The following is a 25,848-nucleotide window of genomic DNA, read 5'->3' on the forward strand; positions in this document are numbered from 1 at the left end:
CGCCCAGCCTAGTCATAGCATGAGCCTGAACACGGGTAGGTGGCGAACTGGCGCCACCCTCTGCTATGAAGCTGGAAATGTTAATTTTTCAGCTATGACAAGAAGTTGCATTACTCTTACCCAATCTATCATCCTCAACTTTCTACTGAGACGTTTACCTCCAGCCAGCCCACAGTGCTAGTCTCTAGGTTACCATACATTCAAGTAAGATCCTTTCTAACATGTCACCCAAGATATTTAAATCAATCATTCACATCCACAAAATTTATATACCAACTTATTTCAAAATTCTACTCCAAACTCTACTTAGGCATAATACTACAAAACACCTCGACAACAGTTGACCTACTAATGTCCTCCAACGATTGCTCTTGCCAAGACAATATTACCTCATTATTTTGCTGCTCTTCAGGGTGTTACGCAAGCAGCTGTGAGCCTTACTTTTGCATTTGGAACCAATTTTTCATCGCATATTATTATAGCAGATACCACTCTCTGGGTCTAGGCTGTATGTAGGACCCTTCTAGACAATGGCAGTAAGAGCAATTACGAAGAAATTTAAAAAAACAGCTCCTGAATGTACCCCAGAAAGGAACAGATTGTTCATTCTGTAGAAACCTTTCCCATGAGATGCCACTTGCAAGAAATAAATCTTTCAGCTTTCCTAAATTTTTATACGTGATTGTGACTCTAAAAAAAACTTTAAAAAAAGACTTCCACTATTATAATTTAAGCCCACTTTTGAGCATCATGCTTTAAAATAACTGTACTTACAAGTCTGTGAGTCATAAGCAACTGCAAATATTTTTCTTCCTTTAGAAGTGATTAGAAGATATCATCTTATGTTTCTCATCGCTACACAAAATTAGGCTCCAGTTTATTTGCCAAAGTCAGACTTTGAAATATAGAACTCCATGTTTCTTAGGAAATTTAATATGAGGAACTTACCTCTATTAGTATTTGGAGCCCAGGTCGTCCAACTTAAGATCCTTGCCAGGCTGCAGCACAATTCTCTTCTTTCGTGGCCAGCTTTCATTCTCATTGCAAAAAGGCACTATAGGGAGAACAGTGTCTCTGTCTGAAGTTGTACCGAGATATTACTGTGGCACACACACGGACATAGAGAAGGGAAGTGCTCCTGGGTCTCACAAATTACATAAGCTTACATGAATTGAGATAAGCAATTTTACTATTTGTCAAATATAGTCAATGATACCAAACTTCATTCGTATAGTACTCTGAGATTATTATACAGGGTGAACAGCTACCTGTGGATGAAAGGTTGTAGATAGCACAGACATATCACAAAGAGATAAACATTTCTGAAAGGAACGGATTCAAGGAGGCATTACACAATGAGACAAACAAATCACAGGCAACAGGACTGTGCAAGTGCCTGCAGAAACTCAAGAGACTGCAGCTTCACAGATAGCTAATACTGCCACCTAACTAACTACCAGGAACGCCACTTTCATTCTATATTGCTCTCAGGTTCGTTTTCTTACCACCACAACTGCTGGCAAGTTTGCATGCTAATTCTGCTTTGGAATTTGACCCTGTGAGAAACAGTGATTACTAAAACAAGTAACAGAGAAGTTGCACCTTATTCAGGATTGTACATGCTGTATATGCTCTAAAATCAGCATTCCCTTTCCCCATTTTAAATGGCCGTTACTCCACTTGGACAGCTGCACTTTTATGCAAAATTCAGAACTAGGAAGCCTCTGCTTTAATTCAGTAAGCACCTTCTGTGAAATACCAAAAGCGCAGCTAAGTCTCACAGACTGTGAATAACTCTCAGGGTTGAGGTCTCCCTCATGGTGCTACATTAAAACGACAGGTGTATAAGCTCCAAAGTTTGAACAAACCAAATACTCACAGGCAAATCCATTTTCCTTATTACTGTTTACAGGCACGTTTAAAAAAAAAAAAGTTTTCTGTCACTCAGGGCAAGTTTCACCTGTTTTCCTGACAGGTGTGGAGCTCACCTATAACCAAATGCTCGTTACCCCGGATGGTGCTGCACCCGCCGCCGAACAACTCCTCATGCAGTTTTATGAAACTTCTAACGACTTGGCCCACGAAGGGCTAGCAGGGTTGCATTTTGCCAGCCGTTGCTCCTGAATTACGAGGCGCTGCACTACCCTGCGTCTGGAGGGCAAGGTACATGAGCTGTGCCTCCAAAGGGACGTTCGCTCAGGAAGGTAACCCAAATAACGTTTTCAAAGTGAACTAATGCACAGCTACGCAGTAGCCGCAGTAAATGCCAGGCGCAGTTAAAGGCTAGTTTAAGCACACGGTTATGATTAATCGTATCTCTACCAACCTGATCAGCGCCCACCTGCGCTGCTCTGCACGCCGCCCCCGTGGAGGAGCACGCCGGCCCTGCGGTGCAGCTTGCGGCTCTCTGCCCCGCCGAGGGCGAAGGCAGACAGCGAGCTGACCCGGCTCCCACCGCTGCCGGGCCCAGCGGGAGAGAAGCGCGGGCCCACACAGGCCTCACCTGCCCGAGCGGGCGCGTAGGCTCATAGCAGACAGCCGGCGCTAACCCCCGCCCGTCCCGCCTCAGAAGAAGCGGGGTCCTGTCCCCAGGCAGCCTGCGCCCCCCCCCGCCCCCGCAGGAAAGCGGACCTCCAGTCCGCGGGGCGATTCCCTCACCGGCCCCTCACCCTTCCCGGTGCCTGGCGCCGGGCGGGCGCTCATCCGGACGCTGAGGCGATGGGGCTCGAGGCGCCGCCCAGCGCAAGGGCCCGGGGGACCCTCTCCGGCCGCAGGGCAGCCTGCTTAGCCCTCGAGCCACCTGGAGAGGGGAAGCCCTTTCTCAGGTGAGGAGAGTAGCTGCCCCTCTAGGGTGACCTACAACAGCACGGCAACACGGGCAGAGCTCAGATTTCCTGACTAATGATGTTTCCCAAATTGCTATCCGCAATCTCAAAAGGAGCTTTCACCAGAAACCTGCCGGGTCACCACTAATGCTTCATCCATTTATTCCTCCATTTAGCTGCCTTAGGTGGCATGGAGGTTTCAGAGTTGGCAGCTCAGAGGTTACCAGCTCTCCTGCTCCTTGGCAACTCAGCGACTGGTCATTTCTATGTTTCCCTAACAATTCTTTGATAGGATGTTTAATTAAAAGTATTATTCAATAGAATAATAGAAATTACTTTCTTAAAGGAAATGCTTGAACAGAGGATTAGAAAAATCCTAATTTTATAAAGCATGCAACAAAACAGGGTAGTTGCAAAACACATTCTATCTACCACAGGCACCTGTGCTGAGAGACTTTGATTTTACAAAGCAGAGCTGGAAAGTGAAATCCTTCCTCTACACAGTGACAGAAATTCTGCACAGAAACTGTGTATCGGTTGGGCAGCTGTTAGTCCATATACCTTAGGACTGTTCTCTTGGGGAATTCGCAACACCATGACTTAAAATTATTATATAATTTATAGCAGAAGGGACATGCCATGCAGAGCTCCACTAGCCCCATCCCACTCAAATCCAGCTGAGACTGCTGACATTGACACAAACCTAAGAATCTGTGTATAGGGCTCAAGTCTACGTGTTGGGTTTTTTTTTTTTTTTTTAGTTGGTTATTGCTGTTAGCACTTTTTGTTATTAATCTGACATGTGTTCATGATCTCTCTGATATGTGTAAAACTGCCAACAACTGAAAAAGCATCATCACCTCTAATGTTTGGCTTTTTTCCAAACAACCACATGAAAAGGTTAATTCAGACGGAGTTAAAGAATTTTATTTTGTGCATTTCAGAAATAAATGATGACATTTTCTAAAATCAGTTGTTGCTGTGCTAGACAGACACGTGTAAAACTCATCTTTTCATTTTACATTACAACATGCAGTGCAAAAATAATACATTATTTTACTTGAAGTCTCAGTTAATCATCTTTGAATAAATCATTATTAACTGTACGAACACTAGTAACAGTCAAAATTATTTCAATTGGAAGGAAGAAGAAAAGCAAAATGTCAATACCATATAGATCAAGAAACACCAACTAGAACACAATGGATTCACAGTTCTTACTAAGTTCTTTAGTATATTTCTACAACATATTAGTTTATTTCTAAAACATGTTTTACTGATTATAACTTTGCATTACTAGAAGTTTTTGAGTGTATAATATAAGTGATACTAATGAATGAAAATACAGTTCAGGATGAGTCAACATAAATCCCCTATTTTTAGGGGATAATGACTTGGGTATAGAGTTTATCTAGATGAATACCAGCTCATGTAAGTGTTAGACTTAACTTTGCTTTCTTCCCTCTTCATTTTTAAACTGTCTGGCTCAACAAGTGTTCAGTAGGTTTGTGATTAAAATAAAAAAAAAAAAAAAGAGAGAGAAAGAAAAAAACCAAAACCAATAAACCACCACCAACCTCCCCAACAGTAATAACCTCAAATCTTACTTTTGTTGCTACTTAACAGCAAAGTCAACCAATATGATACAAATTTTTTCCTATGTAAAACATTTATGTCACTAAAACTAATCAGTGCAGAAGCAACGTTATAAATGGGCATGTTTAGAAGTTCCATAACATATGTATTTTTGTGTACACAGTGGTGTTTTATCTTTAAAATCTTACTATTAAATTAGAAAAAAAAACCAGCAGTGACAAATATGCAGTCTCTATCAGCAGTGCAATTTGCAAAACAGTAGAAAGTCATCTATAATAACATACAAAGGCTTTGATGAATAATTTCTCGGGGGTTTTTTTTTTTTTTCCAACACAAAGAGTGTTATTGCCAATGTATATGATTTGACACCTTGTGAAAATCTTTTTCAACAGTCATAGTTCTTAAGCTGCACTTCCATTTTTAAAATGTTTCATCATTCTGCCATATTATTCCTGCTTTCTAAACCATAGGAGCTATAAAACATAGTTTGAAATAATGAACGAGAAATAATTATCTAGGAAAACAGTAAAAAGCCAGTCATACAGTAGGACAGAAACCTCAAAATCATTATCAAGAATTTTTGAAAGTTCAGTACATTACAAAAAATACTTTATATGCCTCTTGCACATTAAAAAAAAAATAACCTGTGGCTGACATTTCAGTAACGTTTTCGATCAAATGACATCTTGCATGCATTATGTCGAGAAAATAAAAGATTTCCCAACCCATGTACTGCAGCAGCTCAAAAGTTGAGGTACAATATAGACCTTCCCTAGTCATAACTTCTAAGTACTGAACACTTCAGCAAGGGAGTTCAAATACTTACTAACCTTTCAAATAAACAGCGTGAATATAGCCACTTCTTACAATTCATCTATCTTCAGCCTATTAACTTGCCCTTAAATGTATCTGTATCTATCTGTAACATCTCCCTGAACAAGAGAGCACACTTGCACTGTACTTTAGACAGGGTACAGAAACTTTAAAATACAGATACAATAAAGTCTTGACCTACATGTTATTAGTGCATTATAATTACATCCTGTGTATATTTTTTTCAGCATATGTTGTCCAACATTAAAAAAAAAATGCAGGATCAGTTTTGCTTTCCCCCTCTGTGATGTGGGAAGCGTTGTCAGCCTCACTCTCTGCCTGTTTATTGCACTAAGATGGAAAAATCGCATGAATAGAGAGTTGAGAATTACCAACTGCTCTTCTGTCAAACACCCTTCCGTTTGGCAACACTGAACTGAACTCAGTAAGGGCATGCAGGCATCCAAATATGAAAGCACATACATGTTTTGCATCATGTTCACCGGAGGCTCTTCCCAAAAGAAAAACACAGAGGTAGCATGCTTATTCTTATTGGTAGAATTTCAAAAGGCCTAGAAGCCTCATCATCTCTTCTCCACTGGTAGGCTAATAGCTCTTCCCACTGATGTTGTTTCCACCTGCTTCAATAGAGCTAGGATCTTCCTAAGAATAAAGGGTTGAGGTGACCATATCTCTTCAATAAATTAATTTAATTAAGCAGTCAAGCACATTGACTTCTGTATCTTTGGCCTCCCCTAACATAAAGGCTGTGCATTGTATGCACATCCACATGTTTCTCATGAATTCCTCATGGTGAAAAAGAGATTTAAATGAAGAAATAGGTTTGCTGCATGGCCCACAGTATTTAAATAAATTTAAAAATGGATTAGCATAGGAAATTACCTCATTATAGCTCGAGTTAACCTCAAAGTAGTTTAAAGTTTATGAAAAATTTATATATAACTTCAAAGGTTGGTGTATTACAGTATTCATAAACTTTATTTCTGTGGTTGCTTAATAGTGTTCAACTGAACACATACAAAAAAAATCCCCGTAATACAGTTCAACAGAGAGACAACATATTATGCCTTCACTAATGTATGGTGCTACAGCACAAAGCATATCAAACTCAGAAAGCTATAGGTTAGTCTACTCCCCTTTAAGCATGCATTTGCAAAACAACCATTTACTCTTTAAGAGACAAAGAAAAAAAAAACAAACATAAGAGCTGTGCTACTTATTTTTAGCTCAGGAAAGAGCCACCTCACTTTGTTACATCAAGATTTTGATTTGAAACGTCTAAAAAACCAAAGCTACTTAAAATTAGGTTTGTGCATATTCTTAAAATTGCTCCTTACTAAAAGTTTCTGCATTAAGTGTGCACTGCAGTTTTATTTTATCGTCAATGGCCTGATTTTCAGAAAACAATCCAAGCCCTACACAGTTACAGGGCATAGGAGCTGCTGGCATTCAGCATCTTTGAAAGTCAGGACACAGCTTAAGTGATTGTGCAGAACAGGACATTTCCCTTGCAGTATAAATCCAAGTGTTCATTTATGCCCAATAATAAGACTACAGAAGTTTCATCAAATCAATCAAAATAAGCTTTTACAAGTCATAAAGGATTTCAAGGATAACGCCAATCGACCAGGCCTGAGTTTCACAGCTAAAAGGGCAATACTGTCCATTTTCATTGGTCAGTTCTGGAAGCCCTTTCCAGGATGATCTGATAAAAGAAAAAAAAAAAAACCAAAACAAGTATTGTTGTTAGATTATAAACTGAAAGATTTAGATTAGACTGAAATTAAAAGAACATTTCATTTTAAAACCTTTTAGAAGATTATCTCAGTAGGAAATGGAAAACCATGACTAAAGGTCATGACTACAGGCACAGTATGTTCTTTAATAACTGAGATCTAATGAATTATTTTTCTCCCTGCAGCTGGGAATGGTAGTTTTTTGTGGGGGTGCCTCTCCTTCAAAGAAGACTCTCTGCTACTAATAATATCTGAACTTAAACTACTGGCATGTTGTCCCTGTTTTTCATTCAGGTAGTTTTGCAGTTGGAAGAATACAAATTATCTTTGAATGGTTAACTGAATGGTATTCAAATTACACTTGAAACTGGATTACGGTGCTACAAAGTGATAATGGCTGGAAGATAGCATGACTACATAAGCCTTTTTTTCCTCCATAGGAATAAAATTCCTACAAACTAACATACTTACAGAAATACTCATAAATTGAGCCTGTTGCTGCATTAATAATTCTGTACACAAATGAAATACAAAACCGAGTAAAAGTACACTACTTTAGTAAGACAGAAAAAACAAAGAATGCTACTAAACTGTAAGTTATTTGGTAATACTACCAAACAAGACACTGGGACAAGACACTACATAAGGCAAAAAGTTGCTTAACAAATCCCTTTTCTTCCTTGTGTGGTCAAACAAATCCTTCTGTCATGACCAGTCCTACTGAGTTACAGTTATGGGTATAAATAAATGCATATTTGAAGTACTGCAGAACAGATTATATGGAAGACATATCAAGGGCAAGATCTTTGTTTTGTTTGTTTTTGTTTGTCTCAAATCCTTAAGAATTAAAAACATAACAGACAGAAAACAGGGAAAAAAAGTGTGGGTTTGGTTTTTAGGAGGGAGAACTCAAAACGCAAAGGAACATTTAAGGACCATAGCAAGTTCCCCTGCCTTCTTAGAATATCAAGGTTATTAAGATTCTAAAACACTGTCATACTAATTTCCTCATTTATAAACACAAGAAATCCTAACAATATTTTGCATCAGCTTATCTGCCACAATTTTAATCTGTCACTACTTTAACTATTTTGTTTTGCAGGTTGTTCTGAAATATTTTGATATTTTAAAAAACAACTCACCAACATTTTTTTCTGAAATTTATTTTTTGTATGAAATTAGATCCTAATTTTTACACAAGGTTTATTTCACCCGGTCTTGACAGGGGTAAGTATTAATAATTCTGCAATCTCTAAAAAGCACTAGATCTCAGCTGTACTTGAAACTTGACTTGAGATCTTCAATAGCACATACAGCAGTGAACTTTATATGTAAGCAACAGATGCTGTTTATATTATAGATCTGTACATTAACATGCAATTACATACTGGATACCACTAGCTTGAATGAATGTTTTGAATCTCTGTTAGCAGGTGTCTTACCTTTCAAGGTGAACATAGTGGCGAGAAAGAACATTCTTAATCATAACTACAGTTTTTGCATATATCTCTGGACCAATCAACTTTGAGAAGTACAATTTGGCACGAAGAAAATATCCAATTGGCCACAGCCATTCCTACGGAAAGAATGAAAAGAGATTATTATAGCTGTCAGTTTGAAAAGGTGACAGCACTTTTTCTAAAATTGAAGAAACTGGCTCTTACAGGTCCTTGGTGATAATTAAAACCTCTGGCTACATTATAGTTGTCATTGTCAAGAGCATTATCATACACTCCACAGTAAACCATATCACTGCAAGAAAGAAAAAATAAATTATGCAAACAAAGCCTTAACAAAAATGATACATAAAAATGGAAAGCAGAAATGAACCAAAAATTTGTCATGGCATTTACATTTAATGGTGGTTAAGTTGGGGAGGTCTCCACCAGGTTCTGTATTTTACATGACAATGGAATTCCAAATGCGGTTTAAACTAGTTGGAAAATGGTTATAGTCTCGGAATTACTTGAATTCATGATTTTGCACTTATGCTTTTACTCAAACTGTAGTGCTGTACACTGTATCATATATAAGCATGTATCAAGATGCAAATTCAACATCTTTTATGATAAAAAATTTGACTTACTGTGTGGCATCCAAAAACACCTGGTGATTGTCTACACAAATCAACTGCATGGACTTTTAGAACAGCGAAATAATTGTTCCGCAAGTATTTATTGCAGCCTTATTTCACAGGTCTGTATGAGGATTTTAACAAAAGAAATACTATCCCCACATGTGAAACAATTCCTACTGTCATGTTTTGTAATTAACACTTATTCTTATGTCTATTATACTTACTCTGGGTCTAAGGTTTTCATGCCTAATGGACCAAGCAGTTTTTCCTCTGCTATCTGCAGAGCTTTCCAAGCTCTCTCAGGTGTGAACAACTCAGGGGCCTAATAAAATAATAAAGATTCAGTGAGTAGACTTTGCGCATGTACACACGTAAGACTTTGTATACAAATGTAGAAGACCACAAAAAGCCCAAGTTTTGTATTACTGAATCAACTTCTGGAACCTAAAAGTCAGAGTAAGCAAGAAGACAGAAGCTATCCAATTTTTAAAAATTTTTTATTTTATTTTAAATACACTTGGCAAGTAGTATGACTGAAGCTCTTTACAAACCTGATAAAGTCAAACAACCCATGCTTTTTTGCTAATTTGATGGAAAAAGGGGGTCTTTTCCCTTGAAGGGAAAAAGGTCTGCCTACCAGACCTAACCTTAAAAGACATTCTGAATACAGTGAACACTGCAAATTTATCCTAGCTATACACTGGACAGCAGTTGCATTTAGGTAAGTCCTGTCAAGGATGCATTTTTAGGAGATACGCCAAGATGGACCAATATTAAAAGCATGGAAAAGGAAAGCTTTCAAAAAGTTATTCTAAGCAAGGTATGTTCCTGATATAATGCCATGCAGGTGAACCTTACAATGCAAGTTTAGTTCAATAATGAAGAGAACTTTAAGTGCAAATGCTTCCCCCCTGCCACTTACCACAACCATTGCTATTGTAAAATTTGGCCTGAGTTGGTAATCACACCATGGACTCGAAGCTCCATAGCTGTCCTTATAAATTCCACGTTTGTGAACAAGATTTGGATGTTTCTCGTTAGGATCTGCTGGGTTCTCAGAGACAAAGAAAAGCCTTTCAAAGTGTCCTTGAATTTTTCTGTTCCACTCATCATATGTGATAGTCTCCTCCTTTTCTGCAAGATGTTACATACAGGTTTTATTTTCTGAAAACAGCCACAGTGGTAACACCAGAAGTACGCTTATGTCTATTTTTACTGTTTTGCTTATGTAAATCCTCAATAAGAAACTTGTAACACAATAAAGGCCATAGTAGCATTGCAAAAAGTTATTATCTAGAAGTTGAGTTATACTGCAGAACAACTCCAACACATGCACAACTTTTTTTACACAACATTTTTTAACTTGCAGTTAGCTAGAAGCAAACAGTATGAGGTACTGTGATCTAAAGTAAATATTTAATTGAGTAAGTTTAAAATTTATAATTAACATTTCATCATGGTAACATGTCAGCTCTTTTATAGTACTTGGTATACATATTCTTGCTATTTTGGAGACTTCAAAGAGAGTGTCAAAACATTAGGATAAGTGTCACTTTTAAAAGCTTTCTCTTCCTGAATTCCTGACACTCAATGTAACAGGAACGGACCTAGGATCACCTCTCTCAAGATGGTATTTCACCACCTTTAGGCCAATTCTACAGTTCACAGGAACAGCTCACTGAAACTTCAAGTGAGACTAGAAAAACATCAGGTTTTAGTCAGCAGAATTGTCCTAGGGATATCTTCCTGACTGAGATACACATACATCTTAAATAAGCAATGTTTTTAAGAAAGAACCAAAAATAGTGAAGAATTGTACATCAGTTTTACATTAGGTGAGTACAGGAATATTACCTGTTTTTCTTAAACTACAACTGGAGTATAGCAAAAAGGATAATACTACCAAAACTGAAATATGGTATGGCCAGAAGAACAAAAAACCTAGAAATTCTAACACTAAGCCTATTCTTAAGAAACAAGGTATAGACCATAAATAGGAATTAAGGTTTGTTTTAAAATAGACTCAGCAGTAGATGAATGAAGTTTAAACCCAGTTACATGAGATTAACAACAGTAGGGAGTATACACACATCAACACAAATCTAAAAAAGTTGCTTATGATTCTGGAACAGAAGAGGTAAGACAAGTCCTATAAATATTATTTCTACATCTACAGATTATAGTATTGCTGTGTACTGAATTCTAAATTGTCTTACTCTAGCCATAAATTCTAAGAAATCCTGAAGTGACAGGTAAGTTCATGACCCAAGAATCTGTACTATCAAGGACTGATAGGAAAAAACCTAAAACAAACACTTCATTCACATTTTCTAAAATAGAATAAAAGAACCATTAAATTAATTGCTTTCCAGTATTACCCTTTACTGAAGAGTAAAAACACTTTACAGGGCATATATATTCACTTGGGCTGGGTAAGCTCAAAGCAAAGTAACTTTGTAACCAGAGCAGTATCTCTCTGAAACATAAGGGACATCTAAAGATGTTCATGTAAGTATGCACAAGAAGTGGTTTTCTGTGTTGTGAATATTGGGGGGGGAGTGGGGAGGAAAAGAAAAAGAAGAGAAGCATCTTGTGTCACTTTACTTAGCATTCTTGTAATGAATGATGTGTATCATCATAATATATAATAATCCTATCGCTTATATCCATTTTGAGAAATGGTATTTAGGCTCCAAAATTCCTTTGTAATCCACACCTTAATACATGGAATAAAATATTTGAAGTATTGACATGACAATATCAACTCTTAATAAATTTTTGTAGTAACAGAAGATTTTATCATACAAGATACTTTCCCTAGTTTTCCCCTTTTCCCCTTAAACCTTCTTGGGTAGTTTGATAATCATCCCTGATGTTATCTGGCCACAATTTCATCGTTTTAGTTATTTTTATACTCCAGTAATACAATTATGAGATGTGCCTGTTCTTACCATGTCTTTTTACAGTGACTCCATGGAATGGAAACACGTTTTTCCCAGATAAATCCAGCAACCAGCGAACAGCAGACTTGCACAGGCCAACAATTTCCACAGCAGAGCCATCTCTAAAATAATAATGATAAAAAAGCCCAAGAATTACTTTAAGAAGGCTCTTAAAGCTCAATAAGTAACTGAAAAAAAATAAACTGTATCTTATTTAGACACTTCATTTTTCCCTATTCTCCTACTATGCCCGTTTCTCCTGTATGAGTATCCCAAAGTTCTACACTATTGCAGTGTTTTGTAACAGCTCCGTCATCATCACTATTGTCATTATTTTCTAAACTTCAGTCATACCTCTGTTGCCCATATTCTCTTGAAAATGAAGAGTCCTTAGATATTCCAGTCTCTCCTTGCAAGGCAGCTGCTCCATCCCTTTGAGTTTTAGCTGCCCTTCTCTGTACCTCCCTTTATTATGCCCTCCCTGAGACCAGCAATACACATAACACTCAAGATACAAATGCATCTTGCAGGTGTAAGGTTTCACAAAAAGGCAGAATGGTGCCTTCTGTCTTGTTCTAAAAACCTTTACTGATGACACCAATTATTATTATTTTTTATTAACTTTTTTGGCTGCTGCTGTACACTAAGATATGATTTTAGAAAGCTACCAGTGACTCAGATTTCCTTCCTGTGTTGTAGCTCAGTTCTGACAGCATTCGTATAGGTGTGGTTTTAGACTATTTTTCCCCTAGATGCATATCTTAACATTATCTACACTGAAACTTATCTGCCACTTTTAGGCACACTCAGTTTTGTAGGGTACTTTTGAGTTTCATGAAAGGCCAAGAATAAGAGAAGAAATCATTAGCATAAGCAAACTATGCCAATTTACTTTTTTTTAGATCAGTAGGATTCCACCTGATGAAGAAACAACAGAGGAAAGGATGGAAAAGAGGTGAGGTTTTCTATCAGCTAACAGGGAATGAGCTTGATTGTAAACTGGCTAACAGATACTTTTCTTCTGTACAACAGACTAATTTAAAGTGGCATTATCATACCCAGCTAATTTGCATAGATTTATGAGAATTTTATACCAGTGATTAAGAACACAAAAAAAAGCATCAGCCCCAAACAACTTGGTACTCCGATGTTAAAACTACATTCAATATGGAGGTTCTCATCTGCACATGCACTTTGGTAACTTAGGTAGTATTTCTGCCATAATAGATTACTCAAGTCAAAAGTGAAGCATTAAAATAAGCACTAAATGCACTTCTTGGACTTGCTTCTTTTTTCAGGTGATATGTAGACAATCACCATATGCATACATTTCATATTATATCATATTGAGTTTTACTGCCTGCTTGATGTAAAATTTTTCTCCAGCATGACCGATTTCTCCTCTTTCGGGCAGGTACACCTCAACCTCTCTTGGCTCCCAATTAAAATGCCTGACTTGTCAAGCAAGACAATGTTTTCCTTCAGTTCTCACCCACAGATAGCAGTCTACTTGAAACTGATGCTGTACTAAACTCAAGCAAGGATGCCTGCAGCAGTTTGCTAGCACATAGTAAAGAGCTTATTTTTAAAATGTTTAATCTCAACTTTAAAAACTTAAGATGCTGTAGATATTTTTGAATTCTAAATAAGAAGTATTCAAACAACACAACAATTATCAACAGGTATCTCCTATAATAAGTCTAAATAACAAAGTACTGCTAGTACTACAAGTATATAGTTGTTCCTAAATAACATTTCACTACTTCAATTCAAAAGTCGACTCTTTGCAGGGAGCTAACACCATGCCAGAAGCTGAGGGCTTCACCTTCTAAGAACACACCTTTTTTTCTTCAAACGAGCACAAAGAAAAAAAATTACCATTAACATTTTAGTAGGCAGAAATATTTAGAGCATTTGAGAGATCACCTCTCAGATGTGTTAATGGAAAGCATAGTAGTTCTGCAGAAGAATTTCAGTTAGAAATATAATTTAAACCCCTCCCCCCAAAAGCCTGGGTTCTGTACCTTGGAGTAGCTGGAATTCCTCTGTTGCGAGCTCTGTCGCTCTCTCCCATCTTATCCATCCAAGTGCCACAATTGAAGCGGTTCCCTCCAAAGACAAAGCCAGTTTCATTGTCAACACCTGCAGTTACATTAAAACCTGCCAAACAAGAATATCACGTATGAAGTCTGTATTTTAAACAAAACAAAACCCCAACTGCCCCCCCAACCCCAGCCCCAAACCTCCCAAATAAACAAAAAACCCTCCAAATAAGAGATCTGAGATGGGTTTCTGAAGGCAACTATACTTCTAGTGTCTAAATTTAATTTTGTATTTAAATAGTGCTTAATTAATTGTTTGTTATCAGCAACTGTTTATATGTTGTGGTACAAGTTATCTTTAAATAAAAGTTCACTTAAAGTAATAGAGTTTGAGTTGCATTAAACAATTCTTCAAAAAAATACTCAATAGCTAAAGGAACAGAAATGTAATCGTCACCTTTTGAGTTGCATAGCAAGTGTTCTATATATGTTACCTTCATCTCTCATGTTTTGATCTATCTGTGGACCAGCATTCCTTTCTCGGAAATTTATGCCTTCCATGTGTCGTTGCATTGCTTCCTGTATTACTTCATAAAGTGGCTGATCCTAGATTGATTGCATGTTTGGATGATATGTGAAAGGCAAGATGAAAAACAAGTAGAAAGGCTCTATCTAATGTGCAAATAGTAGCAATTCTTAGCCTCTAGTCTATGATACTTCAAAAGAAAAGCATCTAACATTTTCAGTAGCATCTTTGACAATGGCAATACATTGTATACAATTTTTAATACAAACATTTTTCAAGACAAAAAGTAAAGAAAAAATTTAGAAGCTGATGGAGTTTTTTCTTCTCCATCCCCAAGCCCCTGCACCTGTCTAATCATGTGATGCAGGTGTACTGAGAACTGCCCAAAATACAGAATTCTTGCGCTATAATCAAATTTCACCATGAACAACAGATAGCAACAGGTTCTCGCAGCTAGAAAAATTACACCCTTTCATTAAAAATGAATAGTTGTGTTAAATACTTAAATCAGAAGTTATCTTTACCATAGTGCCTGCAGGCTGAGGAGAAGAGTCATCTCTTGGGTACATCCTAGAAACAGGACACTTGAGAATGTCTAATCCATTTGGAACAATTTTACAGTAGTCCTGGATGCACTGAAGCCACCACCATACAGCATCACGACAGTTGTATCTGGCATGTGTCCCCTGGCCAAGCAGATTGGGAATGAGACCATGTCTTAAAGTCCCACCAAATGCTAAAATGATGTTTCTAGAACAAAAGAAAAACACAGTCTTGACTAAGTTACTTTCAAGGCCATTATTGGACCATTAAGTACAAAGCATAGAAGTTTACCTTAATAGCAAGGTAAGTCAAGGAGACAAACAGGATCTTAAAGACAGATGCCAAAAGTTTGCTGTTGAAAGCTACAAATTACTTTATTTAGCATGAACTTCTTTTACAAAAGTCATTTATTCCCTACAAATTCCCCACTATGAACACATTTAAATCAGTTTGTACAAAACATACAACATCTGCTAATATGGAAAAGCTAGTTTGCTTTTTCATAGGTAGTGATACAGAGCCTAAATCCAAATCCCACTGAGGTCACAGGGAAGGTTTTTATTGACATGGTTTTTGATTACCCTGGTATCCATTCTGATGGGTGGGGTGGAATGGGGACGGAGGACAGGAGTAGATGGGAATTTCCTATTAAAATACGGAGAGGTGACAGCAACTGAGCTTATGAGAAGTTTCATTTGAGAACCACTGCGCATACCTTGCAGAAAACATGGATTCCAACTAGCTTTAAAAGGGAGTATAAACATACTAGTAGACTGCAGATCTTACTGTGTGAGAAAGGTAATAGTTGGGCAAATATACAACAGCATAAACATGCTAATTTAAAACAACTAATATTTATGTTTGTGTCATGTAGCGAGCTTCACCCAAATTAAAAGATTAATGGAAATATCAAATCAATAGATCTGCTCATTTGTCAGGTTAAACATTTACAAACAGATACCAGATTGTAACAATCCACAATTAGTTGATTTCTAGTATTAATAGACAAATACTAGCAGTTACCAAAAGAAAAAAAGAAGAAAAAAAAATCACGATAGACATGCAATCATACCTTTCTGATTAAAACAGTATTCTCTTGGTACTTCAAATTTTTAAGTAAGTAATTCTGCAATTACTACTCAGCAACAATGATGCAAGTAACACAATCACTTTGTTTAAGTACAAACAGTAATGTTACTGGGGTTAAAACTACTTTATCTATACAGAACATCAGCTTCATATCAGTGCTAAGAAAGCAAAAGAGAATCATTTAAGTAGTATTTTTAATTCCACTTAGAGAGAACTCCCAAACCCATCTAGGGCTGAAGTTTAAAACTGAAGTTTTACATGGCACATCAACCATTTCTAACAGCTTGTGTGTCATCTCAGGTTTTGAGAGCATGCCTTTTTCCTAACTACCTGCAAAACCAGTAAGAACTAAGAATAAGTCAGTCTTACCTTGCTTCTAGATAGCGCCCAGTAACTAACATTAGACCTCTCAGTGCAATAAAGGTATCCCTTCCCCAAGAGCGAAAAATTCCAGAAGAAAAGTGAGGTAAACCTGAAAAGAAATGTCATTATTCATCTCATTTATTGATATGGCAGAAATCCCCAAGCACACACATATGTATAAAATAACCAGAAGTAAAAATATTTTCACATTTATAATTTTTTCCTAGATAAAGATATTTAAAGTAAACAATCTTCTAGACTAAGTTCTTGATAAAGTGACCTCTTGATAAAAACCTCATTTTAGAATAGTATCTTGTAGAATTTCAAGATCACACAACAGAATTTCTCATATCGATAAGTCACATTTAAATTTTTATTAAATCACTTTGTTACTTAAGCAAGTGCCATCCTTTAATTAAAAGAAGTAGGAAGAAAACTAACAAACAAAAAGCCAGAACTACGACAAGATTTGTAATGCTTTGTTGGCAAGAGTTTGTGTACGAGACACGTGCCATCTCAGTAGCATAAAGGGGTTAAGACTGGACAGATATGAATTGATATGAATTTCTTCAGCCCAAAATTGTTCTCAGCCACTATAAAAGGAATCCTGCTTGTCTTTTCCAGCAGCTTCTAGAACTACATCTTACTGCAGACATTATAACATGTAACTTTAAGAATGATTCTGACAGATAAAGCACAATAATTACAACAATAAGGTCCATCCTTGTCTTTTCTTCCATTTATTAACTTTTTCAATCTATCAAAAAATTCAATATGGTAAAGCTTCAAAACAGCAGTGTCTTGTGCATGCTTGGTAGAACAACATTTTAACTTCTATCACTTACTTTTCCAAAGTATTTGCTAATACTCAAATATGGCCTCCACACCTCTGCAATTTTATAGTATATGGCAACAGCACTTGAGAATGACAATCCATGTATGAGTTAAAAATCTGACACAACCACCAGTGAATATGTGAAGGGAACATTTAAAACCAAAACCCTTTAGTATAATTAAACCTTATGACCAATTTAAGGGAACATTGTGCCTCTGTGCTTCTAGGTAACACTAAAGCAGGCAAATGGAATGTTACTGAAAGCCAGAAACTAAAAGCAATAAAATTCCATGAGAGAAAGACAGACAGCAAAAAGAAGAAAATAAACACCCCAGTGAGACATGCCATAAAATCTGTGGATGTTAAGTTTCTATGGTTTCAGAAAAGGAATGGGCCAACTCAGAACAAAAATAAATTCATTTTAAGCCACTAAACACAGAAGGGAATACTTTTGACATAGGAAAGTGCCCAATTCAAAGACTGCCAGATGCTGGCAGAACATTCGGAGGTATAAACACTATTTACTGACTGCTTTTATGCTCTTTCCTTTTGGAGACTGTTTCAGATCACACATTCTTCTGGTCTGCTAATGGTTCTTTCTTTTTCTGAGAACTTGTAAACAATGAATTCACCCTTGTACTCAATTACAATTCCATTCTCTAAATTCATGCTTAAAAATTATAAACTAAAACCTATTATGCTAAGTGTATTTATCTCAAGCAATTCTTCTGGAAAGAAACATACTTGTGGATTTCCATATATGATAAAAGTGGATATAGCTAAAACTGTCTCTAAATAAAGTGCTTATAAGCTTCCCCTCACACTGTCCAAAGAGCAGTTGTCCCCAAGAAGTACTGCTAGACAAAACTCCCGTGTTTTTAATATGGGCAAATCTTTATCTTAAACACAAGTTAAAACACAGGGGAAAAGTGAGGAAGACTGCTATCTACATTTTATACATGGTTGCTGACACATGGATCCCAAGCACAATGGAGACAATTTAAATATAGTTACTAAAAACAGTTTAGCTGTTTTAGAAGACTTTTTTTTTTTTTTTTTTTTTTTTAAGTGTTGTTCTCACTTACCAGCTGCCAAGGAAACACAACACTGTTCTTTCTCATTTGTAATCTCATTCAGCCTATAGGGAACATCATGTAAGGAAGGAGACAGATCTGGCAGACAAGAATATTTTCCTATGCCACACATCTGGACTGAACCCAAGGAAAGGTGTTTAACGAATGTTGATCCATTCTGCACAAAGCTGTAATTCAATATAATTAAATTAAAATAACTACATTCAGCAACATCAGTCTATAAAATGTACCCTTTTTCATTTACAGAAGACTATTATAAGTATTATGTATAATAAACTAACAATGAGTTAATATTAGTATTTTGCATAAACTAATTTTGTACCTATGATTTAATTTGTAAATCACTTTTTTCCCCAAAATGGGTGCCCAACGTTAGCCTTAAATTTTAATTTATTAATGCCAATAGGAGTATTTATGTCAAATACTTTTAAGGAAAAGGGTAAAAAGACTAGGGAAAGTGGTTTGGTTTACTTGATGCTTACATACATACCTAAGACCTCAAAAATATGATAGAAGATATTTTACAATGAATAGAAGTTTCTGTTTAAAAATACTGACTAGGTTTAAGATCACATTTTTATATACATTCATATATATAAAAAATCATAAATCAATAAATCAGTTAATACATTGTCTAAAATAATGCAACCTGCATTCCTGACTATTTCATCCCCAAGCATTTTTTCATAAAATATACTACTTTCCACATGACTTCACAGCCATACCAAATCCTGTCCCATTTTAACATCTGTATTTTTACAAAACAATACTGATTTGTTCAGGATGTTCATAGCTAGAATAAAGCCTCCATTAAATCAATCTCCCTTCCCTTTCCAAGAAACGAAGGAGAAGCAGACACTGAAGATTAAACAGTTATTTCAAGAACTAAGCAAAGTGCTCAGATAACGAAGGATATATAGCTGTGTTAGAGAAGAAATGTTGAACAAAGCATCAGCATCAAGTACAATCTGGTATTTTCTTTTTTCCCTGAACTTTAAGGAATCATTGCAGTTGTACTGAAATTAGAGCAAAAAAAGTTTCTGAAGCCTGGCAAAAAAATGCTGGCTTAAGGTCTCCTCCTCCTCCTCCTGCACAATGCCAACAGTGGTTATAAATTCAAACCCTGGATAGACATCTGAACTCTCAACCTTCTAAACGACCACCATTAGAAGATGTATTTGAATTCACTACCAATTTTACCCTTTTACATTGGACGAGTATGCAAATATTCAAATTACATTCTCCAGCAGATAAAATTTAAAACGTGCAAATATATACAGATTACTCCATAGCTCTGATAAGCCAAGCATACCTAGACATGTGATGCCATCCCACATCCAGAAGTGTTGTGTATGCACCCACTAATATGGCATCAAAGTAACATGGGATGAGGTAACGTGGAATTCTCTTTAGGTAGACAAACATGGCCTTCAACCATTTACCAACCTATTAAAATACAGTATTAATTAGAACTTGCTTACACTAGGGTTCAAAACCTAATGCTTTCAGGATCCATCTAGTTAAAGTATGTCACAGTTTTTGTACCTTTATTACACCCAAGTTATGCTTGACTACCACAAAGATGAGGTTATCTTCAGTTATTAATAACACTACTAGCACACAACCATTCACAACCATTCATATCTAAGAAGCTGTCCATGCTAGACATTTGTGGTAGAATTGCTGTACCCTCCCGCTCCAAAGTTTCAGCTGAGATGAACTCTAAGAAAAGTAGTAGGGAAAAATCTGTACTATATCTATACTATGACAAAAGTGGGCAAGAACATCAACTGTAGAAAAAGATTATATTTTGCTAGTCTTGTAGGAAAAAAAAAATTATCACAAAGAAGTTATTAAAACTGAGTAGCAAAGGAAAGCTGTAACTCATAAGGCATCACTACAACCCACGTGCAGGAAGGAGGTTTCTCATTGCCTAAGAAGACAGGACTGAAGAGATGAAGCTTGAGATGAGGGAAAGAAAAATTATCAGAAGGCTAAATTATATAAGGCCACTGGTGAAAATGACTGCAGATCTGGGTCTAGGACTCCAGATTCCACCATCCTTGTGTCACTGCAAAATGTTTGACACCTGGGAAGTACTTCTCTTCTTTCCTTCTAGTACTGTTAAAGAACATCATGACAACCTACTAGAAAGTCACTGAAGATTTAAACCTTGGAGATGAAGACTGCACAGATGAAGAAAGTACATGTCAATCTATTACATGATGACACTATACATTTAACCTGGAAGTTATGAAGGGAAAGTTACATATGTAAACAGTGAAATTGTAAATTTTAGTTTCATGTGACTTTAGTATAGCTATAGGTCCTTTATATTTTCTGTAAAACAGAGTAAGACACTACAAATTAAGAACTCCAAAAAATACACAGAAAAAATAAGCAACAGTCTTTGAAGAGCAGTAAATCTGGCAAGTATCAGACTAACTTCCTTTCTAGGAAAGCTCCATCTGAGGTCAGATTCAGCATTCACTTCAGTACATTAGACTGCTTTATCCATTCTTCTGCTTTATATCACTGTGCTTGACTTCAGGAACAAAATGAAGTAAGAATGCTAAAGCCTATATTATTATATTCATTATGTAAGTTACCCAAATGAGGTCTTCATCTTGTGAAATGAATAAAGTAATTGCCATGCAGGAAAATAAAATATGACAGAGAAAGAAAAGGACTGTATTGTAATGCTGCTATACAGGTAACTTCAATCTCAGTAATTCCTATCTTCTCAGTGCTTGACTGTGCAATCTTACTACAACTCTATCATAATCATGTATGCCTTAGTAGTATTTAGGCCCTCTTTTGAAAGTACTTAAAAAAAACCAAAAAATGGTTACTTCATTTTTATTTGAGGAAAAGTAATAAACAGGGAAGGACCCCTGCAGGCCTTTATGTAAAAGCTAACAACCCCTCCATGCCCTACATATTTTTCACTTCCCTTTTGCAGTCTATGCTCAAATAGAATTGAGGAGAGGGAAGAAAAATATATTAACGGTTTAATCTCCTAGAAAAAATTGCCTAGACAAGAAATACGTTATAGACAGACTGAATTTAAAAATATACCAGTAATTGAAAAGGAAACAAACTAGTAATTTGAAACTCCGAAGTCACTAGATAAGTATTTTTACTCACTTCTGCACAGGCTCCTGCACGTGAAATCAGACGATTACTGACATAATCAATCATCCAGTCTCCAGATCTTAAATTATCACAAAATGGATGACCCAAATCATTCTTTGGTCTAATGTCTGCCATCACTGACATTAACCCTGAAGATACAAACCCAACTCTGTATTAAAAGACACACCATTATCACAAACAGCAATTACAATTCAGGAGGAAAAGGTACACAGCAACAGATGCTTTAACTGGATTTAACTATATTACTTCTCTTGATCTGCAGAACAAATTAGGATACACTCAACTGTAGTTTCCTCGGTGTACATCTCAGACAGTTACAAAAATCATTTTGGAATAACCAGCATGATGGAATCCATGCCTTTGATAAATGATCGACACTCCTCAGTAATCTAGTAATGCCTAGGGTTTAATTAATGTGACTTTTCACTGGAGGTATATATATTTTCTTTCTATTTTAAAAGCAAGGGCATTGGTGTTAAAACACATACTGAAACTTAATTTTGCAGCTCAGAGTATCTAGAGAGAGGGGTTTTGGTTTAGTATGTGATTCCTGGGTAAAACACTGATTAGTAGCATGGTCAAGCAAAAAAAAAAAACAAACCAAACCAACAACAAAACAAACAAACAAACCAACCAACCTTACCGGTTTTTATCCAAACAATGGCACTAGCCACAAAACAGCATTAAGGTATGATCTAGATTGAGCAGCTCTGTTTTACTTTTTTCCTTGTTAGAAAAAACAATGCTGAAACTATTACCTTGGAGGCCTGCATACTTCAGCGGTGACCAGTTTGGTATATTGTAACAACCTCCACCATCTTCTTGTTCTTCTGCCTCACACCTATACAGTACTTGATTTAGGTCAGCCAAAGTTAGTTTAGATGCAATACTGAAAAAAACAGTGGAGAAAAAAACATTTCCAAACCCCAAAGCAACATTAGCAGGGAAATAGAGAAAGGATTTCACAAACAATTCTAGTTTCAGACTTACATTAAAATAATCAAATATATACCACTCTCTCACCACTTAATCCTGGAAATTAAGAGCCTGATTTTTCAGATTTTACAAGAAGTTGTTCTCAGATGTTTCAGTATTTATTTAGGAACACAGTATTAAGTACAAATCCCAAACAATCATACCACAACACTGACAAGCACTCCACATTAATAAGTCCACTTTAAGCAGCGACTACACAGAACATGAACAAACGAGCTTGGGAAGTTTTTAAGTATTAACCCTCCTTAGTATTATACATATAAAAAGACATCTCAGAGTTTTTACTGCACTCTGACAATCCAAATCCATCCGTAGTAACAACAACAAAATCCTCACTTTAAGTTTACAGATTGTTCTTCACTCCCACTGTAGCTCTCTTGGTTCTACTTCAGAAACTTAAAGAATACTCACGAAGAAAATAACGTTTTTAATATAGGTGCTGAATGATCATCAGGAAGACTTCCAGATTTAAAATGAGGGCTGAACTGGATCAAATGATTGCGGAGTACACCAACAGCCTCTTGTGCCTTTGGGTCAAGACTAACTCTGTAAATATGAATGCATAGCTTGTAGAAATGTAGCACTTACAATAACTACTCAAGTCTCAAAACAAAGAATCCTATCATTCTATTTTAGCTAACACAGCCATTTGGCAATTATAATAACGTACCTGAATACTATTACACTTCCTGGTGTTAATTTTTCAAATTCTATTTCTTGAACAAATTCATTTGGCCCTTTTATGGCAGTTCCAGCTTGCTTTATAATTTTACTGTCTTTAATCTTAGAAAAGAAAACACATTTGCAACTGAAATTCAATGTCTTTTTTCTAATATAACATATCACAAATTACAAAATATTACATCAGAACATGGGTAAAGGAAGCTAGTTACCTGGATATGCTCTCTGAGTTCCATTGTGAAATTAGGCAATCCATTTATAAAATGTTCATCTTTTTTGTAAGGACTAGCATTTCTCTCAATAGTCCTAGCCTCAAGTACTACTTCTTCTATTTTTCCTAAGAGAAGTTAAATCATGTTGTAGTTGTTAAGATTCTTTAAATGAAAAGTGATTCTTCTGAAAACATGAAGCAAAACTTAAAACTAAAAATCTAAATATTCAAAATACAAGTCTCTGTTGTACAGCTAAAGAACAACCAAACATGACAAAACATATGGGGAAGTGTTTTAAATATCCTATAAACATTCATTACATGTTCACTGGCTGTATTGTATTTAAAACTGCTATTTTGTTATTTTATAATAAATTACCCATAAAAATCAGTCAACAATAATTAGTGAATTACAACCTGTCTTTTACTGATCACCAGCTCTGTTAGTTTCCTTATTATCTTTTAGGAGACTGTATTAGATTGGTTTCCAAACTGCAGCTACAGATGGTTTATCTTCAAAGTGTAACAGCTTATTATTAATATTCAAGTATTCTCATTTTCTCTATCCTTTCAGTAATCTACAAACTAAGATATACAAGTCTTGCAGTCACTTGTAAATGTCTTAACATATAATGTGACTGACTTTAAAACAGGTACACACATGCACTCAAAGAACTGAGTATACTTAAAAAACTAGTTTGGAAAGCTTCTCTTCAGAAATATGACCAGGTAATGTGTAGAAGTCATTGTACTTTGCTACTATTAAGTATAGTAAATACTTTACATATTTAATTACGTATGTATTACCTATATATTATCTTTATATTAACTTATGCAGTACAAAGTTGTTTCTTAAGATGCATTTTAAAGCTACAAAAATAGTCATGTATAAGAAAGCTGAATAGCAATGACATCAACAAGTATGATGAGATTTTAGCCTTTTCACCCAGTATAACACATCATAGTAATCCCCTCCAACTCTGTACAATTAACCATCTTGCTGTTAATCATTTCTTACCAGTTCACAAATAAGACAGTAAACAAAACCACACCCTCATGGGGAGCTTATAGCAGGAAGTATACTCAATATGAATGCCTTTGAAAACCCTAAGCAAGGTAAGTTTGTTACCGTTTCTTTAACCACTTTTGGTGCACGCATGTTAGTACATATAAAAGGAGTGTTATATACACTGAAAATTCTTGTATTGATTTCATGTGTTTGAAGTTAAAAATTATGGAATTAGAATAACTTGAATTTTTTGTACACCTGCCATCTCTTGAAAAGAAATTCGATTACCTGGGATACACATTTCAGGTACTTCTTTACTGTAGAAAGAAGTTTTAGGATCCCTGAAGGCAGTTCGACTTACAGCCACAACAGACTGGTGTGTGTTAGGGCAATGTCTTGTCACTGCCACTATATCTTCATCAACTTGATCTACATACACCTAGAAAAGACATACCATTGCAACTGTGCTCACTCAGAACATAAATATGGAGAAATCGCAGTGCTACCCTCACTTCTTGCCTGATTAAAACCTTTAGCCCCCAGCTCCTGATGCAGCCTGTTTATGGCCAGCCTTCCTGCTAGAATTCCTGTTTGGAAATTAACTTCACCAGAAGTCAGGTGTGTTGCTGGATTCCATTTTGCATAAAACCTCTCTTCAGATACTACAGAGATCTGTAAAGAAATTAAGATTTAAATAAATATCAACTGCTCTAGAAAAAAACCAAACATCTGGAGGTCTCAACTATATAATAAATTCAAATTTAATATGAAATTGGACAATTCAAAGTAATGCCAGCTAGTAAACTGCTTGGAATTTAAAATAAACAATGTTAAAATATATGTCCTAGGACAAGGATAAAGTTTACATTTTAACAAGTAACTTGGGAGATAAACTGTAGACACATACCTGGTGTGGTACTAATTCATCATAGCCTTTGGTGCTTCCTGTAGCACAGCATGCCATAGAAACAATCATTGCACTAGGAAGAGCATCATACGCAGATCGGTGCTATGTTAAAAAATAAACAGGTAATAAATAGTGAAACAAAGGCATAATTCATCCCTCCCAATTCAGCATACAGAAGATATACTCAGTTTAAGAGAGGAGTTGCTAATCACAGGATTATAATTTTCTCAATCACAAGACAATTGTAGTAATTTTTTTTTTCAATAAATGCACTAACAAAAGTAACTTAAAAGAAACCCTCAAAAATAAGCACTCCAATTCCCACTACACTCTCTTATTCTCTCCTGTAAAAGAGGAGCTTAGAAGAACAGGTTAACAAGGAGAGA

General features: G+C 36.1%; 1 protein-coding gene across 5 annotated transcripts in view; it reads right to left on the reverse strand.

Moving 5' to 3' along the window:
* Positions 1-3,730: 3,730 nt before the first annotated feature.
* AGL (amylo-alpha-1, 6-glucosidase, 4-alpha-glucanotransferase) overlaps positions 3,731-25,848 on the reverse strand; it is a 39,923-nt gene continuing 17,805 nt past the window's right edge. For all 5 annotated transcript variants that reach the window (XM_030033184.2, XM_030033182.2, XM_030033185.2 and 2 more), the window contains 20 exons: positions 25,463-25,564; positions 25,075-25,227; positions 24,844-24,994; positions 23,548-23,672; positions 23,325-23,437; positions 23,066-23,200; positions 22,417-22,547; positions 21,650-21,786; positions 19,815-19,948; positions 18,494-18,669; positions 16,580-16,682; positions 15,103-15,328; positions 14,547-14,658; positions 14,035-14,170; positions 12,020-12,132; positions 9,991-10,202; positions 9,293-9,390; positions 8,656-8,743; positions 8,434-8,567; positions 3,731-6,960 (listed from right to left, as the gene is read on the reverse strand). In XM_030033184.2, coding sequence (XP_029889044.1) covers positions 6,843-6,960; positions 8,434-8,567; positions 8,656-8,743; positions 9,293-9,390; positions 9,991-10,202; positions 12,020-12,132; positions 14,035-14,170; positions 14,547-14,658; positions 15,103-15,328; positions 16,580-16,682; positions 18,494-18,669; positions 19,815-19,948; positions 21,650-21,786; positions 22,417-22,547; positions 23,066-23,200; positions 23,325-23,437; positions 23,548-23,672; positions 24,844-24,994; positions 25,075-25,227; positions 25,463-25,564 — 2,697 coding nt within the window. In that variant the 3' untranslated portion in view covers positions 3,731-6,842. The remainder of the gene's footprint in view (positions 6,961-8,433; positions 8,568-8,655; positions 8,744-9,292; positions 9,391-9,990; positions 10,203-12,019; positions 12,133-14,034; positions 14,171-14,546; positions 14,659-15,102; positions 15,329-16,579; positions 16,683-18,493; positions 18,670-19,814; positions 19,949-21,649; positions 21,787-22,416; positions 22,548-23,065; positions 23,201-23,324; positions 23,438-23,547; positions 23,673-24,843; positions 24,995-25,074; positions 25,228-25,462; positions 25,565-25,848) is intronic.

The sequence above is a fragment of the Aquila chrysaetos genome, chromosome 12 (assembly GCF_900496995.4).
Source record: "Aquila chrysaetos chrysaetos chromosome 12, bAquChr1.4, whole genome shotgun sequence".
NCBI classification, from domain to species: domain Eukaryota; kingdom Metazoa; phylum Chordata; class Aves; order Accipitriformes; family Accipitridae; genus Aquila; species Aquila chrysaetos.